Source organism: Archocentrus centrarchus, chromosome 20 (genome assembly GCF_007364275.1).
Source record: "Archocentrus centrarchus isolate MPI-CPG fArcCen1 chromosome 20, fArcCen1, whole genome shotgun sequence".
Classification (NCBI taxonomy): domain Eukaryota; kingdom Metazoa; phylum Chordata; class Actinopteri; order Cichliformes; family Cichlidae; genus Archocentrus; species Archocentrus centrarchus.
The window spans coordinates 22526615-22548912 of NC_044365.1; the positions used below are offsets into that span (position 1 = coordinate 22526615).

General features: G+C 41.1%; 1 protein-coding gene across 1 annotated transcript; it reads right to left on the minus strand.

Annotated features, from left to right (window-relative positions):
• Nucleotides 1–454: 454 nt before the first annotated feature.
• Nucleotides 455–12264, minus strand: LOC115799179 (oxygen-regulated protein 1-like). The gene is made up of 4 exons (XM_030756203.1): nt 12160–12264; nt 9100–9754; nt 8508–8664; nt 455–8122 (listed from the first exon to the last, which is right to left on the minus strand). The coding sequence occupies exons 2-4, from the start codon at nt 9742–9744 to the stop codon at nt 1542–1544; spliced, it is 7383 nt and encodes a 2460-aa protein (XP_030612063.1). The 5' UTR covers nt 9745–9754; nt 12160–12264; the 3' UTR covers nt 455–1541.
• Nucleotides 12265–22298: the final 10034 nt, after the last annotated feature.

Below are 22298 nucleotides of genomic sequence, written 5' to 3' on the forward strand. Positions count from 1 at the left end.
TTCTTGTTCTTAGCACACAGGAGTGGCACCTGTTGTGTTCTTCTGCTGCTCTATCCCATCTTTTGAGATGCTCTTCTGCATACTTTGCTTGTAACGAGTGTTTGAGTTACTGCTGCATTCCTGTCAGCTCAAAGCAGTCTGGTCATTCTCCTCTGACATCAATGAGGCGTTTTTGGCCAGAAAACTGGAGCTCACCAGATAGTTTTTCTGGATCAGTGTCTGCAAACCCTTGAGATGGTTGTGTGAAAATCCCATCGGGTCAGCAGTTTCTGGAAATGAGCATACTAGCTCCACTTTAATTTTCCATCATGACGTTCAACCTTTTTCTGATGATCGACACCATCTAGTGGTGATCATTCTGGTACATCTGTGCTTTAGAGATACCATTCTTTGTTTTAATGTAAAAATCTACATCAGCAGAACAGATAGTCTTAAATTGTGGGAAATGTCTGGCTGCTGTGTTTTCTCTTTGTAGCTGCAGATGTAAACACTCCCCTCTTAGTGCATTCCTAGACGCTCCTGTCACAACACGGGCCAGCTTCATGGCAACTTCTGAGAAACAAAACAGCCTTAGAACAACAAGAGTACTTCCTCAAACAGAGAGTGAGAAAACAGAGGTCTCCGCTCCTCTTCAGAGATCTGCTGATGCTAATCAGCAAGAGAAAACAAGTGAGCTGAGCTTCTTGAGGTGTCTTTAACACGACGTCTACCTTGGCCTTTGGACTTTTACTCGCAAAAAGGCTCATCTTAATAAATGATTTGTTAAGTACATGGCATCTGTTTAATCATCTGTTTCCAGGATCTACAAAAAATTACTCGGGCTGATTTAGAAGTGAAAAACAGAAGACCAACACTTGCAAACACACTTTAATTCTTAACATCAATTTAAAAAGACAAAGACGTCACAGCTGCCACATTGTAAACCATAAGACAGTTTGTCCTAATTGGTAAAAATCAGGCTATTGTAAATATGTGTTAAGCTATGAATACTTAGTGAAAACCAGAAAAAGTCTTATTTACACTGTAGACAACTAGTACAACAAATATAGTACTGTTCCAGGCCACTAACTGACCTGCTCACTCAGTTGGGATCGGCTGGGTTGCCTGACATCTGCCGGGACTTAAACTATTTAGAGTTTGAAAACAAGATTACAGTAATGCTCCGTGTGCTTGTTTTGACAGGCAACCTATAGGACAAAAAGAGCTGCTCTGGAGTGTAAAAATGGCAAATATACACTTGAGGTGTTCGACTGTTTCTTGTGTTGAACAAGCAGTATAAAATGACAAGTTGTATCACAAAGTCTTACTATACATGGACAAATGTGAGGGTTGAATAGGGTTAATCCACTGGCTCGTGCATCTGTGACGCATTGTTACACACTTGGCGTTCACTCAGATGAATTGAGATATGATAGTGTATTATGCCAAGGCTATGGCAACAACAAAAAGTAGGCACCAAAAAAATATTTCTCAATGTGGCCTGATAATGTACACTTATCATCTGTGATTATGTGGAAAAAAAAAAAAAAGAAGCTGCCCCTTTACAGTAAAGGACAATGCTGCCCACAAAAATTGTACAGTACATCCAATATGTCCTGCTCTGGAAGCCTTCTATTAACAACACCCTGACCTTTCCCAGGCTGCACCACTACAACCTCATCCTCAGGTGGAGGCTCTATGACTGGGTGCACTTTGTTGTCCATCATCTTAAAGTCAGTCATGGTGGGCAGCATGCCGTTCCTTTCTGCCCACGTCTTGGTGTCCTCTGAGTTGTCCTTTGCCTCTACGATGCTGTCGCCATTCGCGCTGTTCCTGCTCGCCGTGCTCAGCTCATCCTGACACGTGTCTGACTCGCTGGCGTGGGGCAAAGAAAAGTAGGTGCACTTTCTGGAAAACAATTTGGTCTTGTCTTCTTCCGGTTCCGGCTTTGTAGCGAAGAGAGAATAGGGAGTCTTGTCCTCTGTGTCCTCGCACACTCCTTTGCCTTCAGGAGTATTTGTAAATGTTTTGTTGATTCCAATTGGATCTGAAACAGACTTTCTGATGAAGGTGTTGTCTCTAAGGAGCCATCGTCCGTCATCAATGGGTATGCTGTCTCCAGGCCCAACCTGTGCATTAAAAGCAATGCATCTTGTCGCTTCACTTAAGGTGTCCAGGGCGTTAGCAGAATAGAAGTAAGATAGTTCAGACATTGCTTTGGATCGGGCTGTGTGGAAGGGAGCAAAGATACTTGACTGCCCATTTTTTTCTTGTTTTGGCTCAAATGGGGGTCTTTCACCTGCTTCCTCATCGGGATTTGAATCCTTTTTACCATAAAGCCTTTCGATTGTTCTCCTCACAAAACCTTTAGTGATGGATTTCTTTGACAAATCATCTTCACCACTGGACATTTCACTTGAAGTCTGAGACTGATATCCACCACTGACCGAGGTCTCGGCTCGCAACTCCAGCTCTGACGTACGTGGACTTGGGAAACGTGTTTGCTGGATGTCTGTGGCACTCTTTGCTAAGAACATCTCCCTGATGGATCTGACTCTGCTGCCTTCAGGCTCAGTGGTTACAACACCACTGGAGTCGTAGCTGAACGACAACGATGACTGGGGAGCCGATCGGGTGCAGAGAGCCAGCGATTCACAGGGTGAATCCTCGTCATCTGAATCAAGATGGGCCTTTCTTTGCGGGTAACATCTGACTGCAGAACTTTTTGTTGTACTTTTTCTTTTCTCGGCATCAGCAACTCGCTTTTCTAGAAGAATTACCCTCTCTGCAACTGATTGGGGCATTATTTCTTCAGACTGATGCTGGAGCATCGCTGCAGACGTTTCAGAGTTAGTAGCTCGAGACTGTGTTGCTACTGCAGGAGCTTCTTGATGTGCTATACGACTTTCTCCTTTGTATCTGTCCACATGAGCTTGCTCCTCCTCTGAACTGGGCTGTTTTTCATAGTAGCTTAATTCTTCAGTTGAGCTGCTGATTTGTTCATCTTCAGCCTTCGTCTGCTCTTCCTCTACATGTTCTTCATAGCTGTTGTGATCATTCCCGCTGTCATCGTCTGTATTAGACCTATCACCTATTAAACTGTCTTTTTCTGAAACCTGATTTTCTATCAAATTGCTTTGCCTGCTCTCACTTTTTGTCCCGTCACAAATATATGTTTCCTCAATGTAAGAGTCCTCATCTTCTGAGCTAACCTTGTCTTCATTTGGCTCTTCTGTCAAAGCTGACAACAATGATGAAGCTGTTTTCTTTTGCTTCCGATCATCTGGAAGATCATGAAGCTGTTTCTCCTCCATGTCCTCCTCCTCTTCCTCAATGCAGGAGAAACTTTCTTCAGCAATAACCTGCAGCTTCTTACATTCAGCCTCTGGCTGCTCTTCCTCTGAAGATGACTTGTCCATATCTGAGTTTCCAGTGCTTTCTTCAGCGCTGATATTCAGTCCCATGCTGTATGTTTGGCTCTGCTGTTCCTTCTCTGAGCTGGACAGACATACAGGGGTAGACAAGCCAACTTTGCTCATCTCTGTACATTTGACCTCTGTCTGATTTTCACTGTCCAGGCTGGATATACTTTTTGCTTCTCTTACATTTAGTTCCACATAGTAGCTGGGGCTTGCTAGCTTGCCATCTTCCTCCTCAGAGTGATTTTCAGGATTGGACAAGTCTTCAGTCTCACTACTTCCCTGTCTCATCTCCTCACATTCAGCTTCTGACTCATTCTCCTCTGAGCTCCTCTGCTCACCTGCTTCTGAACTGGGTACACTTTGCTTACAGCTCTCTTTTTCTGCTAATTCTTTACTGGCACTTGACATCTTCTGCCCTTCATCATCTGAACCTGACTCGTTTTCAAGATTTTTCTCACTCGTGACTTCTCCCTCGATGATGTTCTCCGCTGATGCACCCTGACATGAATGCAAGTCCACTTTGTACTCTTGTGCAAATGATGCTTTGCTATGAAGCTGCCTTTCTTCAGTAGCTAGTTTAGAATGGGAATCAACTGGTGGGTCATTGTCTTTAGTGGCCTGGACAATCGGGTTGTCCTTTGCTTCCTCTGTTATTAGGTAAGATCTGTCTTCTCCACTTTGTTGCATCTGGCTAATATCAGTCACTTTGATTATGCTGGACCTCACCTCCACATCTGCTTTATCATCTTGAGTAGCATCTGGAACAGTAGCAGCATCCTCTTTGGAGAAATTCCTGGTGCTTTCATCACTGCTTTCTTTTGGCCACAGCTCTTTGATGTCACACTCAGTATTTGCAGTCACAGAAAGAGAAGCCAGTTCCTCCTTGAGCTTCTCTGGTACGTCGAGGTTATCCATGAGCTCATCAATAATATTTTCTTCAACGATGTGCTCTTCTTCGGGATTCACTTCAGTTATGAGTTCTGGCTCTGAAGCACTCAGCGTCGAGCTGCGGCTTTTGCATCTGTCGCTGAGTTCCTGAAAGCCCTTCCAGCTCTGCAGGAGCTGTTTCGAGGCTGATTTTTGCAAATTTGACAAACTCCTATGCAATCTGTGGGAATCCTCGATGCTGGCAATTTCTCTGAGTGAATCGATCATCTTTAAGGCCTCCGCACAGCTGACATTGTTTGCGTTCAGCTCGTCCCTATTTAAGTTGGTAATGCCTTCCTTGAGGGTCATGACAGACAGGAAAGCGAGAAGAGTTCTAGATGAGGAACCAAATGTAGAAGCTACATGGGAGGAGAAGTCAGGCAAGCTGTTGGACTTTTCCAGACAGGATGGGCGTTTGTTTTGAGTCATCTGTCTTATTGACTTGATTGAGTAGCAAATCTTTTCAAGGACTGGTTTCATGCTTGGCTGGTTTGCAGTGGTTGATGGTTTTATTATTTGCATGTCTGTCATAGAGGTCTCTTGATCTGCTGCTTCACCTTCTGCCTTCTTCTTTTCAATACTCTGATCAGTTTCCAGTGACAAGAAAGTGTCAGAGGTCAGCGGTTTGTCCCGTTCAGATTTTGATTTTACCGACTCTGGCGTTTGGTGACTTTTTCTTTGGACCGATGTTTTCTTGTGTCTCTTAGTTGCTGGCTCTGATGGGTTGTCTGAGGAGAGGTCTCTGGAAAGCAACTTTCTACTTGACTTGTGTTTGACAGGTGGTGACACCATGTCCAGAGACTGAGAATATGGAGAGTGCCTCTTTTGCTGTTTTGGTTCATTAATCTGCTTTTTCTCAGCAGAGGGGCTACCATTTGAAGCTGCATGTTTTTGTATTCCAGTTTTTGGAGACAGAGTTTTATCCTCAGGGCGACGTTGCTCTGTTGATAGCTGTACAGAGCCATCTTGAGATTTCTGGTTTTGGAGCTTCCTCTCTGGAAATGGGCTGGTTTTCACTTTTGCTTTTTTCACCAGGACTTTAGGTGTTGATGCCTCCTTTTGAGTTGCTTTAGTCATTCCTCTCTCTTTAAATGGTATATTGCTAGGCACTGAAGCATCATTTGATGAAATACTGGGCAATGACAGTCCCTCCTCGGATGTTAAACTAGTAGGGGATGCAGAAGTACCACAAGACGGGCAGCTCATCTGACCTGACTGGTGTGCCTCTTCTGTTTGGGCTTCGATTGATTGCTGTCTCTCTGTTGAACAGACGGCATCACTGCCCACAGTGTGAGTAGACAGCGTGGTCTCCTCTGGAGCAGCCTCACTGCTTAAAGCATATTTATCAACACAAGCTTTTCTAAGGGACATTTTTCTTTCAAGAGACCGATTACTAACCAAAGGGGCCCTTTTAATGGAGGGTGTTCTTGATGGTGGTGCTGTTGCATTGACTCTAAATGATACAGCCTTGCCAGATGTAGGACTAATGGATAATGGATTATTATCTGTCCCTTCACTGCTCACTGATGAGAGTCTGTATAATGGGCTGCTGACCGCTGATGATGCGTCATTCATGCAATATTCAGTGTCTGACAGTTCTGTATTTTCAGCAGGAGGAGGTGGTGGTGGTAGCTCCATTGAAAATGTATTGAGTGGCGTTGCTTTTTGGAATGAGATTCTGATTGAACTTGATTTATTTTTCGCTTCACTGTCCAGTTGCGTTTCTGTTGAGGTCTTATCACTCGGTGGCACAGGAGGGTTTATTTCTTCTTTTTGAGATTCGTTCTTCCAGTTTTCTGTGTTTTTTGTGGTTGTATGATGATGATGAACAATTTGGTGCCTGGCTCTAGTATTTTCTAGTGATGGACTTGATTTATTTTCAAAAGACTGGACTCTCAGCTTGACAGATGTTGCCAGCAAACCCTCTGGTGGTGGCGGTGGATCTGAAGTTTGACATGTTTTTATTTCTGAACATTTTACGTCTTCCTCCACAGCGATCAAACTGTGCTTATTTTCAGGCTCTTCACACCTGCCATTTTCTGTCTGTGCCACTGTACTCGCTTCCAGTTTTTGATGTTCATCATGCGAGTGAGATGGGGGATTCAGGTGGGCTTTCTGGAGCCAACTTTCTACATATTCATTTGTAACAGTGCTGGAGGAGTTAAAAGCAGGCAACACGCTTCCAGTAATATCATAGGACTCGTTTTCACTCCTTTTCTCCACATGCATGGATGTCTGCCGTGTCAGTATTCTCCGTGCTTGGTGTACCTCATTGGGAGAGACACTCATCCTGCTTGTATCGAAAGAAACTCTCTCTGTGGATTTTTTTAACACTGATTGCACATTTGAATCTTTGACCGTACTTCTTGTTGTGTCGTCTGACACTTCTGACTTCTTTGTTGCAACCCTTCTTTCCCCATTTTGTGTTGGTCTCTTTTTAAGGATTTTCACCCTTTTTGACGATTTCATTTTATTTCCATAAATCCTCCTAATGAATCCAGCGCTGGAGAAAGTTTTTGCTTTCTTATGGGTCCTGGTTGCTTCTGCAGTATTCTGTTTTTGTCTTTTCCGCGGCGTTGCAAGCCTCTGAACATGTTTGTTGACTGCCCTGGGTTTTGAGGATGTCCTCTTATCCATACCTGTCTCTCTTTGATGCAGGTCTTTTCTGGGTTTTTGGAGCTGCTGTTGTCTGTTTTTTCCTTGCACTGCACCATTTTTCTGTGACTTCATTGACATGCTTTCAGTCTTCCAGATACTAATGGACTCAGAGGCAGTTGATGGCCTATAGCATTCTAATTCATTATTCTGTGAGAGCTGTCCTGTTTCTGAAGTAGCTGGCCTTCCAACGGTTGTAGCAGGGTGTGTGCAAACATTTGCAAAGAAATTGTCCTGGCATGTCTGCTGTTCATATATGTGTATGATCGTCTCAGTGACCTCCTCTCCACTGGATTCAATCTGCAAGATTTCACTCATTTCTGTTGATTTGAATCCAGAAACATTTTTACTGTTGACATCAAGAGAGCTGAGTCTTCTCGGTTTGGGCACTGGTCTAGTGCTGCTCTGCTTGACCATGCAATACTGCTCTGTCATTGTTCCATTACCTGTCGGTTCTCTGTAGGAATAAGAACCAACAATTTCTTGCTGAATCCCTTCTTCTGTAACTGCTTTGATACTCTCCACAGAGGCTTGCTTTTTGCCAATTTGCTTGTATCCTGGAGTAGGAGCTCTCCCAGAGGACACCACATCTGACTGTTTTTTGATATTTTCCTCTTCATTACTACTCTCACTTAAAGCTCCATTGCCAAGAGATGGTGGATCATCGTCATTGTTGTCTTTAGTTTTGTCCTTGTTGATGGTGTCGACAATGGCAGCAGGACTCTGTAGATCCAGTGAGTTTGATTCAGGTGAGCAGATGTCCTGCTCTCCCTTAGACTCTGGTAAAGAGGTCCCATTAAGCTGACTGTTTACACTTGATCGTGTCACGGTGGTGGTCCAGTGGATGGATTCCTCTTCCTTAATTGTCAGCCTCACCTTCATCTCCACTGTCATGCTGCCATCCTGGTTAACCTGAAAGGACTTCTCAATATTGTCATCACTGGGCAGCATGTAGTCCTGCCCTTCAGCTCCATCACCATCTGTCTCCGCCACTGACTCCAGGATGCGTTTGGACTCCAACTCGACAGAGTTTGTGGGGTTACTGTGTATGTCACAGGAGCTCTCAGCGATGGTGTTATGAATCTGACGAACGATGTAGCTCTCAGATGATGATGAGAAATTTCTTGACTTCTTTTTACCTTTTCAGCCAGAAAAAAAAAAGAAGTAGAAATATCCAAGGATTGAAGAGGACGTCCGAGAAGCATGAAGGGAGAAGAGAAAGAGCAAAAGGAAAGTTAGAAAGATGGTATGAGTGCTGCTCCTCAAGAAGAATAGGCAGCCAACCCGGTGACTGTGTATGTAGGTCATCTACAGTATTATGTACATAGCATTGCCTCAGCACTTTTCCAAGCTTTATCCCATGAGGTAGATTATGCCAGGCACACCGACTGTGTCATGTGAGTAGAAGTTTACTGAACTGACGCTGCTCTTCAAAATGTGCCTGTAAAATATTCTCTACAACTAAATACGATAATTTGGTTGCTTGTATACAATCTAAAAATCTTGATTTACATATAAACTTACGGTTTGAAGCCTTTTGCCTTTTGAAGCTCATTTGTTTGGTACGCAGCCATGTTGGGGATGGAGATTTCTGTGAATTGTAGTCTGCTGGCCTGAATGGCTCCCTGCCTACAGCTACCACAGTCCCAGAGCACAATATCAAGCCTGGAACACCATCAACCTGCAGCAGACAGCAGATAAAGAAGTTAGTCGCTTCAAAATTGCAAATAATTTTAGCAAGCTTGATTCTAATAACCTGTTAATACTGCCAAATTGCATGCATGTGTGTGTATAATAAGTATAAAATAAATGTATTATTTATAAAAATGGCTTCATGCATTGACCTAAAGCCTTTGCAGTGCAGTATCTCAGAGGGGCTGGGTATTAGGTTGAGTGGCCAAAGAAGCTTAACACGTTCTCTCCTTGTGTGACACGAATTTTATTTGAAGGTTAAGTCTGTCCCGTATGGGAAGTGGAATCTTATCGGTAATGGTGCTGATTTTTTCCATTTAGAGGAAATGTTTTGGGAATATATATTAATTCTTAAATCCTTTTTCTTTCTTAGAGGAAACTGTGTTGGATGTGTTGGGTTGCACTAACAGAGGAGAACACTCACACGTCTGCCATCAGGAGTGTGTAATTTCACCACATGGAACCGCATGAGCTCTGAGATATATTCCAGGATTGCCTCGTAAGTGGGAGTAGTCTTCTTTTGAAGCACCACGGTGTGTTTTACAGTGGGGTCCCCATTGCGAAAAACCAGTAGGCTCTTGGGTGTGCGGATAAGCACTGACTCCTGTTTGTGGATGCTTTGGCCTTGGAGAAACCTACCCTGCTGAATAGTCCGACGGCGAGAACTAACCGGTCTGGCGTGGTACCAGGGTGGTAGCTTCTTCCTGGCCAAGGCCAGATTGATTGGCTTGACCTTACGGCTGTCAGAGCAAATATAGGATTTCCCATCCTTAAGTTCATCCAAAGAGTTGATTGCATGAATCCCCCTAGGAGTAGTGATATTCCTCACGCCAAATGGCAGGGGCACTTTTTTAGAGAGACTGTCCAAGAGTGCATCAAAAGTCTTAAAGGTGCGGTTGTTGATGACCAGACGCAGACCACTGAACTGAGGATCTCCGCTCTTGTAGAAACAGACCCGCTTTGATAGGATAGGGTCGATGACGCTTGGGTGGCGGGAGGTGCCAAAAGTTTGCCCACTTCCTGATGACTGATCAGGGAGGGTCTTCCGGAGCTCTACCTCATTCATCATTGCTGATTGGCTGCAAGAGGAGAGAAAGAGAGGATCAGAACTTGAGCAAGAACAAGGAAGTTGACTTTTGGTTGTTGCTCTTGGGTTCTGGGTGTAATAAACTTGGTCAGAAGCAACCCAAAACTACTAGAAATAAAACACCAGTGTGTGGTTGGAATTCTTCCCTTGGCTCTCCCCACTAAAGGTTTTAGTAATAAGTCCATATATGCTGAATTTCAATCCATCTGCTACCCATCCACTGGACTCTTTGATCTTTAAAGTAGTTTCTGCCACATCTTTTCCCCTCAATATTAATACATACGTAATCCTTTTTTAATAGTCTGTGAATGAACTGTATCTGGAAAGTGTTGATCATCTCTGAAGTGAAACACATGCTGTTTTCTGGGATTTTAGTCACACTTATTGGATCAGATCTGGTTGACCTGAGACTGTCTGTGTACGACCTCTGTCGTAAGACCTCCCTGCTTCCTGTTTAACAGTATACCCGACTGCTTTTATTTGTTTCGGTGTCAAATACTGCTGAGAACCAAAGCTCGGGTTAGACCTCAATCATGCAGGTCTCAAGACCGGTCAGTGACCCCCTGGCTAGAAAAAAATGTGTATTCGGGGGGTGGTTGCCCAGTTGCCCATAGTTTGTGTGCCACAACCTGGAAATGGAGAATGTTTGACTTCAAGGTAAAAGTTGTGCCTTCTCGCTGAAACGAACATGTTTCAAAGAGAGCAGTGTTTATTCTGAGTTGAACAGTTTCTGTTTTTGGTTTGCGTTGCACTCTTTTCAGTTTCACTACCACTCGGAGAGTAAACGGTGAGTGTTTGCAAACAAGTCGGTGTCTTCCATGCAGGCAATCACAGCATCTGCTAGCGACCAAAGCAAGCACTGTATAACTCAGTTACACTACAGCCAGCAGTCCCTTGCCAACTGGCTTTTCCTGGTTATTACCGGAGGGTCACTGACTGGTGTCTAGGCCTGTCTGAACAGGGCTTTATCACTCAATTTCACACTGACTGCCAGCAAACTCCAGCAACCACTCACAATTGGTCAGTAAATACACACTTTTGCTTCTGATCGGAGGTTGTCAAATGGTCTCTGACCAGTCTCTAGACCTGTGTGACTGGGGCCTTAAGGAAAGATTGCAGTTAGGGTTAAAAAAAAAAAAATGGCACCAAAGAGTGTCCATGACTCCAAGAGGTCCTAAATAAGCATACATATGTGCTGCTCCTCCAGTGAGACCCAACTGGAGGGTTGAAAATGGAGTTTCCTGCTGATCTGAGTATTTCTGTTTCATTCACCTCTTTTCACTCTGTTTATACCCGACTGTGCATTTAATCATTAGTTGTTATTAATCTCTGGCTCTCTTCCTTAGCATGTCTTTTGTCCTGTCTTTCTCCCCTTAGCCCCAGCTGGTCATGGCAGATGGCTGCCCCCTCCCTGAGTCTGGTTCTGCTGGAGGTTTCTTCCTGTTAAGAGGGGTTTTTTCCTTCCCACTGTTGCCAAATGCTTGCTCAATGGGGGTCGTTTTGACTGTTTTTTATCTAACCAGTTCCAGTTATATATTAGATGTACATTAAATTAACACTTAAGTTTGTTAATTTCATCATGATAGACTCGATAGATGTTGCTCTAATTATGGGAACTATAGTCAGTTAACAGTCAAAGACTTTTTGTCTGTTTAGAAAGGTATCCTCATGCTTTATGAACACTTTTTAAAATTTTAATAGGAAATAATTGTTTTACTCAACATGTTTTTAAAAAAAATCTGGATCCTAAATACATGTATAATGCATTTAGGATTTTATGAACTTGCTTCATGAATTTACTGATTATTTAACTGCTCATATACATCCTGTAATGAAGAGGACGGTGTCTTTTGAGACTTTTGCAAATAAACAAACGACCTAACACCTTGTTCAAGGCAAACAGCTGAATGACGTCTTGCAAGCATATGTTGTTTACTTTGTTCAAGTGCTGCCAGCCGGTGACACGATCTAACTTTTGGGAAACCAGCCAATTTTGTGGCTTCTGCTTCTGATTTACTGACTTAGCAGAGCACAATTAACACAGAAATATTTCAAAAATAATTCCCTCTAACCAGTGTTATCTTAATCAATGTCCCATTTACATGTTATGTTCAAATTCATATTTTTTAAATTTACAGTGGTGTTTAAAATATTTAAAATACTCTTATTTATTATTGGTAGTATAGTTAGTAGTAGTTGTAGCAGCAGAATATTGAGGGTTTTTTTTTTTTTTATGTTTTTCAGGACAATGCATATGTAGTAATATAAGATTTTATGCCTATATGGCTTTTCAAATACTACAGGTATGAATACAGAATACCTGAATGTAGTAAATAAGTTAAACAAAACTCAGCAAGCAAACAGATGCACAATTGTATGATTTCAGTGGAAACTCACCTTAGTTGGCATCACAAAAGTCCATGAAATGCTATTCCGTGCTCTACATTGTGGCTGCTGTTCAACTGACTGCACAGTAACAGTGTATTTCGGGAGACACCATCGTAGTTAATTTGCTTAATCTTTGCTCAGAGTTAATCTGCGCCGCAGGTGCAGTGCTTGAAAATCCTTTCCAGAAAGGTGTGTCACACAGACGCATGCGGCGCGCTCGCAACAGGTTAAAGAGTTGGTCTGAGGATCTCAGGTTCATTTATTAAGTGTTTTATCTTAAAATGTAATTACACATCACGGACGTGCATTTTTATCTGGGAATTTGTTGTCAGTGGCAGAAGAAAAGCTGGAAAAATTTGTTCTCACCACAAATGGAAATATTTCACCTTTCAGAGTATTTGTAGTCTTATTTGAGATTGAAATATGAGGTTACACAAACTACAATATTAGGTTTTCTTCACCAGTGGCAACAGATGGTCCACTGATGTCCACTTGTAATATTCGTGCAGGGTTGTAATCTCATTGAAGACCTCTTTAGGTAATTAGGATTAAAGGACTCTCCATTCTCAGGACCCGCAGAGACAAGCACTTGTTTTCAATGAAAGGGGTAAACATGCACGTTTTCCCTTGAGAAATCAGATGACTGCTTTATAACTTATATCAGAGGTTGGTTTTGAGTTCAAGCCTCTGTGAACAGAACAAATACCCTGCATAACATATAGTAGAAAAATCACATCATAAAATGACAAACACTTGCAGACTTTTAGGACTTTTAGTCCTTACCAAACAAAAATAGTGCTTGTTCTAGAAATACAATTAGGTTTAGAAGGGTAATGGACTCCAGCTGTAGATCAGGTTAAAAGGTATTACTGGAGGTATTAGCCAGTCATGAATATCCTTAACCATGAACTATCTCGAGTTGCATAACAGTAACCAAAACTGGACTGAACTGAATCTATTTCTGTAGTGAAAGGGATTAGTGTGCAAGGATGACTTAATTCCACAGTAAACCTGGGGCTGAAGTGAAGGAATCAAAGGAATACACAAAAGTTATCGGGTTTCAGCTCAGTATAAAAGGATAAAGTGATGACACACTGTCACACTGTTTAATTTACTGCTGTAAAAATATCTCAGGTGTGTACAAAACACACTATATGTGCTGTAGGAAAGAATTCCTTCTGAGCCCGACCAGACAGGGATTCAGGAATGCCACAGGAGGCTCCCATGATCCGAGCCCATGACCTGTTCCCAAAACAACAAAGAGCACAAAAATGTGAAAAATCCTTCAAAGGAAGCAGGGGGTGAACAATGGAGGAAGCCCTCAGCGTAAACAGGTAGGCCCGAAGCCTGCATGCCCCTCATTCCAGCCCTCCACTGCAGAGATAAGAGACAAGCAAATGTTGAAATGGAGAGAGGGTAAAAAAAATAACAAAAAAACGGCTGGTCACACTGATAGAGCAGCGTGGATCCTGCTGAACATACACGAATCAGACTGAAAATAGGCTCGAGCTGAAGAGCTGCACTTAATGGAGCATGGCAGGTAATAGCAACAGCTCTCTGAAACTCCATTTGTCACATAACCTTCCACGTCACAGAGTTATAACAAACAAACCAGCTGGTGACATGAATACTGTTGTTTTTCCTTCACGTGAACTCACAGGCTGCCATGACGAAGACATCTGTCTCTGCGTTCCGGGTGTATTGCCACCCTTTGCCATGCTCTATATTTAAAGCCCTTGCGCCTATACTGCAACTAATTGGCGCCAAGTTAGATTCAAACCTATGCTGTTAATGGGAAAAAATGTGTGATATGTTTTGGCCCTTGTCCCCTTTCTATATTTGGCCCAGCGTCCAGCATGCAGCTGCTCCTCCAGATCTGTCTCTCTGTGTTTCCATCAAACACCTCTCTTCAGTCTGCATATATTGCCTCAATTCAAGAGTCTCTGCCAGCCTCCATCAGCTCCTGCTACACAGAAAATAATAATAGTTTTCTCTGATGTTGAGCCATGTTTGAGCTTTGTGTTTTGAGTTAAAATAAAATGCGCAGCTCTCTGTTTAGCCTTTATAAGTGGTGGAACTCCTGAGAGCACTGCAGCTGTCAGAAATCCAATTAAAAGTGATGCAGCTGCACTCCAATTTGAAACCATGCATCTGATCCGGCAAATATGACCCCTTTAAACTTTTCCTTCACCCACAGCCGCGCTCTATTCCTACAGAAATTTTAAACATGTGTGATAAAGTTGATAAATTCCATTTTTCCCTTTTGGTGCCATTTAGTTTAACTAAAAAATGTGGCTTGGCACACGTTTAGACAAAAATATGCTTATTGTTCAAAATTCCATTCAAGCTACATGATGTTATATCTATTTTTCCCTCCTAACTTCCAGTGGAATTCCCAGATTTTGAATGAATCCGTGCCAAACAGGACTCATAAGGTCACACCACCGCCCGTCCCGACCCCTCCAAAACCCCTCACACAGCAGTCAGAGGTCCCCACCCCGTCCATTTTGAGCGCTCCCTATCAGCTGTGCCAAGCTTTTAATCTGCCTGGTGACATCCCAGTGTTTCCTGCATAGGACAGAGGGAGAGATAAGCACACTCCTCAGCGCGGTAAATCACTCCGCACTCCCCCTCATTCACTGATATCACCATTATTCAATTAGGCTGCGCTCAAACTCACCAACATTCTTGGTAATTACAGTAAAAGGCTTGGAGGGCGTTCACATTAATGTCATAGTTCTAATCTTTAGCTTTTCTTTCAACAGCATCGCCTTTAATTGTTAGAACATATGGAAAGCTGTTTGACGGTAACTAAGCATGAATCAAAAGCAATGGATCATAAGCACTAAAAAAAAAAAAAATGCTGTATCGTTGATCTATTAACTGAAAATGAGCAGTTATACACTGTTTTACAGTCCATCATAGGTGATGCACCTGTTATAAATGTTTTTTTGTTTTTTTTTATGGGGACAAGAAAGCAGAAATCTTTCTTATTAAAAATAACTGAACTTTAACTTCTTTCAGTTCATGGTCACTTTAGTTTAATTTAGTTTTTTTTTTCCGGTTAATCACTGCCAGAGCACGCACACATAAAACTCAGCATAAGAAACCAGGATTACACAATAATATGTTAACACTTACTTCCATTGTGGTCCAAGACAACATCCGACAAACAACTCTAAAAGATACATACAACATACATATAGCTAAAAATAACTACACATATCACTGACAACAACAGAATAAAGATACATTCATACATAAATACATACAAACAAGTATACAAAACTAAAAATAAATAAACATATGCTCTTGACTCATCATCTTTTTCAAAAAGTATATTTTTAAAACCTTCTTAAAACACATTATATCACCTAAAAAATGTAACTCTGAGGGAAACTATTCCATGCCAGAATGCTAGTATAGAGAAAACTAGATTTCCCATAAGACTTAACCCTAGGTATGTGCAAGGGTGATGTACTAGATCTTGTATTAATAGAATGCAGCTTATCAATAAAGTTAAAACCATTTGCCAGAATAGCTCGTGCGGTGCCATTCAAAATTTTAAAAACAAAATTAAGCTTCAACTGCGTCACCCTCATTTCAACTGGTGGCATACCCGCCTGACAAAATTCAGTAGGTCCTATATGCCTTCGAGATGGTGCATTCAGAATATATCTAATTAATTTATTCTGGGATACCTGTAATCTATTTTGAAGCTTCTTTGATAGTCCAGAGTACCATGATATACTAGCATAGTCATAATGACTTACTAGCATTCTCTTGGCTTTTTGGTCGATTTGCCTGCCTATAAAGAAAACTTATTTAATGCAAAGCATCTTCACCTATCATGTAAATTGCATCTTATTATTCAACAGGGCAATAACAGTCAGCGAGGCTGACATGCACTTTTACTGATGTTTGTTGTTTATCTGTGCAGCACTATTTAGTAATCATTAAAGTAGTTCATTAATTATATATTTATGCAGTAGCCTACCTTGTTAACTAGTAAATTAGGATATTAGCTCTAAGTATTAGCATTAACCTTATATCTCACTGGCCACTGTATTAGGTACACTTTTTAGTACTGAGTTTGACCCCCTTCTGACTTCAGAGCTACCTTCATTCTTCGTGGCATAGATTCAACAAGGTGCTAGAAACATTCCTCCCATCAGAAGATGGGTACACTGTGGTCATAATCGGATAGACATGGTGATACTCAGGTAGGCTGTTGTGTTTAAACAATGCTCAGTTGGTACTAAAGAGCTCAAAGTATGCCACGAAAATATTTTGACATGTTGTACGTTCAGAGATGCTCTTCTGCTTACCTTATGTAACAAGAAGTTATTTGAGTTACTTTTGCCTTCGGTTTGAAAAGGGTCTGGCCATTCTCCTCTGAACTCTGACATCAAGAAGGCACTGGATATTTTCTCTTTTTTTTTTTGGACCCTTCTCTGTGAACCTTGGAGATGTTTGTGAAGGAAGATCCAGTAGATCAACAGTTTCTGAAATACTCAGCCCAGCATGTCTGGCACCAACAACCATTTCATGCTCAAAGTCACTTAAATCAACTTTCTTCTCTATTCTGATGCTCTGTTTGAACGGCAACAAGTTATCTTGACCGTATCTACGTGTCTAAATCCATTGTGTTGCTGCCATGTGATTGGTTGGTCAGATAGTTGCACTGATGAGCCGTTGAATAGTTGTACCTAATGAAGTGGCCAATGAGTGTACATTAAAAAAAAAAAACTTTCAGTGGGGAAATTGAAATAAACTGGTTCAGTACATAAATAGCCCTGATTGTCTTTATCTTTTGACTGAACAGCACAGTGTAAATGTAAACAATATTTCTTTCCAGTATTACAAAGAGAGAGGCTGTGTAAACTAAAATAAAAAAGTATTATATCTGGAAATAAAGACAATATACAATGGAGGATAAGAAAATGCTCAGTGTCTTTTCAATGTCCGCAGATTGTGAGGCTACAGCATATCAACATCCAAGCCTTTCAGCAGAAATATAAACACTGATATGCACAGAATGTGGACTATTATTCCCCAGAGGACAGTGGCAGGCAGGGTCCTCCTCACCAAAGGGCTCAATACCACATGGCTATTAGCTTTGGAGGGCCCGGGCTGAGGGCCAGTCTGCTGACGGGACACCCTGGCTACACACGACCCAGATAGCAGCCCAGGGTGAGGAGTGATTTATCCGTCTGTGCTCGCATCGGACAACCTTCCTCTGATTAAGGGTCAGTCAGTGAGCGGCAGAGCTGAGTGGAGAGGGCGAGACAGGCGGCCTCCCTGTTTGAGGCACTGGCATCCTGATCGCCACTCAAATGGAGTTTCCAGACGCTGCAAGCGGCACATGAACTGTACGCCTACAATAGACACATGTACACTCATACACATTATTACCAGCGGGCATATACACAGGAATGTGCACGTAGTCATTATTTCTACTCGTTCTCTTTTATGCATGCATGACACACACACACACACACACACACACACCAAAGCCGAGATAAAGACTTATTGAGTTGGCCTTGACTTTCTCTGAACCTGACAACAAAAGGATGTGGTGAATCCAAGTCGCCCACTGTTTGACTTGTCTCTGTGGGCTGTTAAAGATCAGTGCTCCTGATGTTCAGGGTTCACAAACAGGTTACCGCCTCAATCAATTTCAGTCGAGATCGTGTCTATTGTGTGCGTGTGAGGGAATTCTGCAGGGGGGAAAAAATGACCCACAGTACTTTTTTATACACTTATTGTTTCTTGAAATGAGTTCTGCTTTCATTTTTTTTTTTTTTTAAACAGAAGCTATTATTTTAATGTTTTTATATGCATTCATATTCTTTGCTCTTACGCTCTTTTATGAAAGCAAGAACTGGGCTCTTCTTGGAAACATTAAACCTCATTTCATCTGTATATCTTTAAATTTAAACAACTTAAGTAAATCTGTCTTCCTCTATCCAGTTGAATTGTTCTGCATTGCTGTCGCTAGCTTCCCTTTTCTTTGTTGTGGTTATCGTGAGTGCTTTCACCCAGAATGCTTGTAAATAAGCTGCTGTTGAGCAGAATTTGGTTAACTTATATTTAAATAACACACAGTACTTCTGCTTGAGCTGGATACTCAACTTCTCTTTTCATTTTAACTGCTCAATTTTAAACTGAAAGAAATTACATGCTGGCTTTTACACCCAGAATTTCCAAAATAACAAGGTGTGAATTTGTTTTGTCATCTCTCTGAGTTAATTTATCAATGCTGAAACTGTTTTAGGTAGTTTAAAATTCTCTTTCTTATTGTGGAGTTCAGTCAATCTTTTTTTAATGATCAGTAGTCTTTTTTATCTGGAACTGCAGCAGACATTTTCACACAACAAACGGGCAGATAACAGTCGACAAAGGAAACTCTAAATGGTTATCACTACAGTTTGAAACTTGAACAATAAACTATACAACAATCCTCTGCTTGTCCATATGTTTATGGCCACAGCCTCCATCTGATTTTTACAATCTCCTCAGCGCTCAGGGAAACAGGACAAAACCAGGAAATGATGATGTCAGATCTAGAAATTATGCAATATTCAAAAGGCTTTGCTCCACATTTCCATCAGCTATTTGCTCAGACCAACACATCCAGATGGCCCGTGCTGTTTGCAGCACTAAATAAAGAGTGTGATGCCATTCATGCAGCCAGGGATCCCTATTAATTCCTCCTTTTAGTTGTACAAAACACGGCGTGGCTAGGACAGTATGTCATCAGATAGTAAATAGAAACAGCCTCAGCATGTATATACGCACACAAACACACATGAGGCCATCGCTGCATATTTCTGAGCTGCTATAAAAAACTAATTACGATCACTGGATGAGACCCCTGTAGGAATAAACAAACAAAAAAACAGAGCAATGATGATTCATCTGGCACGACTTCAGGTCCAAACAATTACTGGTTATAGCATCATCAGAAATAAAATGTTCTACAGTATATTTAATGCAGAATTATTTTACAGTAAAAGTCAAATATGTACTTTATTATTTTCACAATGCATAAAACAGACACAAACTATATTTAATGTAACAAGGCCATATTAGAAAAACATTTATAATATAAGGTGAAGCTTTTGTTTTTTGCCTGTTTAAGGGCATGCCAAAGAATCTCACTTGGATTTAAGTCCAGACTGGACCGCTCCAGAACCTTCGTTTTGTTTTGCTTCTTTTTGAGCCATTCAGAGGTGCACTTGCTGGTGTGTTTGTGATTGTCCTGCTGCATAACTCAAGTGCTTTTCAGCTTCAGGGAACAAACTGATGGCCCAATGTTTTCTTTCAGGATTTTCTGGTAGAGAACAGAATTCACGGTTCCATCAGTTACAACATCTCGTCCAGGTCCTGAAGCAGCCCCAGACCATCACACTACCACCACCATCTTTGACTGTGGGTGTGATGTTCTTTTATGAAATGCTGTGTTAGTTTTATACCAGATGTAATAGGACTCAAATCTTCCAGAAATTTAAACTTTTGTCTCATCAGTCCACTGAATATTTTCCCAAAAGTCAAGATGGTTTTTGACAAATGTGAGACGACCTTTGTGTTCTTTTTGGACAGCAGTGGTTTTCATCTTGTTGCTCTCCATCTTTGCCCAGTCTTTTTCTTACTGTTGAATCATGAACTCGGACCTTAACTGAGTCAAGCGAGGCCTGCAGTTCTTTATATGTTATGTTTATATGAGTTGTCAATGCGCTCTTCATTATTTTGGTAGGCTGGCCACTCCTGGGAAGGTTCACCGCTGTTCCACGTTATCTCCATTTGTGGATAATGACTCTCGCTGTGGTTTGCTGGAAGCCAAAGGCTTAAAAAAAAGGCTTTACAGGCTGATTTTTTGATTCAGCAGGCCTGGCAGTAATCAGGCCTGGGTGTAGCTAGTAAAATTGAAAATGTGGTTAATCACAGTTAATTCATTATTTAACAAGGAGGGCAAACATAAGGGACCTTATTGGGATGCTGAGATGGTCCAGAGGCCAGTTTAGGTCATTGTGCAGTGACTGTTAAATATTTTAAAATAATGTATGTTAAGGAATACATTCCTTATCTTTGTTTAGCATCCAGAAAAAAAACTGTCTTTTAAATAGCTACATCTTATTTGTTTGTTAAAAATAACAATAAATTTACACTTTTCCTAATTCTTTATATTTTCATGTGCAATAAAACATTGTTTCATTTTATCATATAATGATGTGTATGCCTTGTATTGCAGTTGTGTAATTATAATTTTGTTGTCACATGTTTACGTTGACTTGTAGTGTACCACAACAAGCTATTTCAATGGCGTGCTACAAAAAATGGTGAAAGCAACAGCAGAGCTGGAGCTTAAAATACCGTGCTGTGCATCACCATAGCAGGGCTTCTGTCCAGGATTACTGGGCTACTCCACCTCACCTGCATCCACATGGGACTCACAGCAGGCTCACGTGCTCCCAACTGACCACAATCACTACTTTTTCCCAAGGACTTTGCGGTAATCTCACAGTGAGTGGTTAAATTATCAGCTGTAGTCTTTTATGTTACAATATTCTGCATTTACAATGTTAGGAGAGACTATTCAAACCACTGAACTTACTGCTTGCTCATTAACTAGTCAGTTTGTTTTTCACATATTTTCTATGTGTTGTCTCTGCTTGAATGCTTAAAGCAGAAGTGATCAGATTTTTCCATGAGTTACAACCTTTTAGTTAAGTTATACTGTGCAGTTAATCTTACTATCTAAAGTAAATCAAATATATTTGAATAGGGATGATAAATTAAAGAAAAAAACCTAGATTATTTAGCCGTAGTGTGTAGAGCTCTGGAAATTCTGCTTGCCTTTATCCTATGAAACATTTCTATCCGGATAGGAGTGGCTTATTCCAGGATGACCGCTTACACAGGGCACAGGGGATTCTGATGAATAAAAAAAAATGATGTGAATCATATGCTTTGGCATGTACAAACACCAGTTAGGCAGCTATGGGAGAGTTTGGACCAGTGTGTTCTCCACCACCATCATCCAAACCCAGCATAAGAGAATATCCTTCGAAGGAATGGTGTTTTATCCCTTCGGCAGATTTAAAGAGTTTTGGAGAATCGATGCTAATGTGCACTGAACGTGCTCTGGCTGCATGTTGTGGCCCGCCTTACTAAGATATTTTATCTCGGTTTTTCCTTTAAATTGTCACCCATCCCTATACCCACAATGGCAAAAAGGTAATATAGAGTAAGCAGAGTTTTTGCTTATAAAAGGTAGCTTAAAATTCAGTTTTGATTCCTATGGAAGAAAGGTAAATAACACATAATACATTACATATTTGTTCAGTAATAATCTGTCAAAATGCAAGAGAAATATCCTTTTAAATGGTCTATTTTATATAATATTTTAATCAATATGCCAGTGTGTTTTACATTTATTATTTGGTATATACCAATGTTGTATGTTGTATATTAAATCACAAAATTAATATTGAAATTAATAATATAATTTTATTTTTACATTATGTCAAAGTTATAGCTTTATTCTGCTTTTATCCCATTTCTTTAATGTATGACTTTAGCACAGAATTGTTACTTTATGTGTTTTACAAATACACACTTGGTTAAAGGTTTGATGTGACAGCGAGCTTCACGTAGCCCAGCACTCAGCTGACCCCTGGTGGCTACAACCAACAACACAGATGGTTTCTTTAGGGCCTCCAGAAAATCCCAACCACTCCTGCAGCTTTCAAACATTGAAAACCTATTTCATTAAAAAAAAAAAATTTTTTTTTTACATAGCATAATGTTTTTTTCTGTGTATATGACTGCTGCACATTGTTACTGATGGACCTAACAGGACAGATGGGGTCCTGCGGTGGAGGAGACAGGACCTTCAGGTGGAGGAATCAGCTCCTGAGGAACTGGAAGTGGACTGTTTGCTATTTCAGTGGAAATGTGTTTGATGTTTGTTTGAAGTTCATAATCCAATAACACTAGCACAAATACGCTTCCTGTGTAAGAGACAACCTTCAGACTGACAGTGTTATTGAAAGAAAAACACCAAACAATGTCTAGACATGTGAGGTGTGTGCTGTAGTTTATTAAAAATGTTTATGTCAAAATATGATATCAAAACTTTTTTA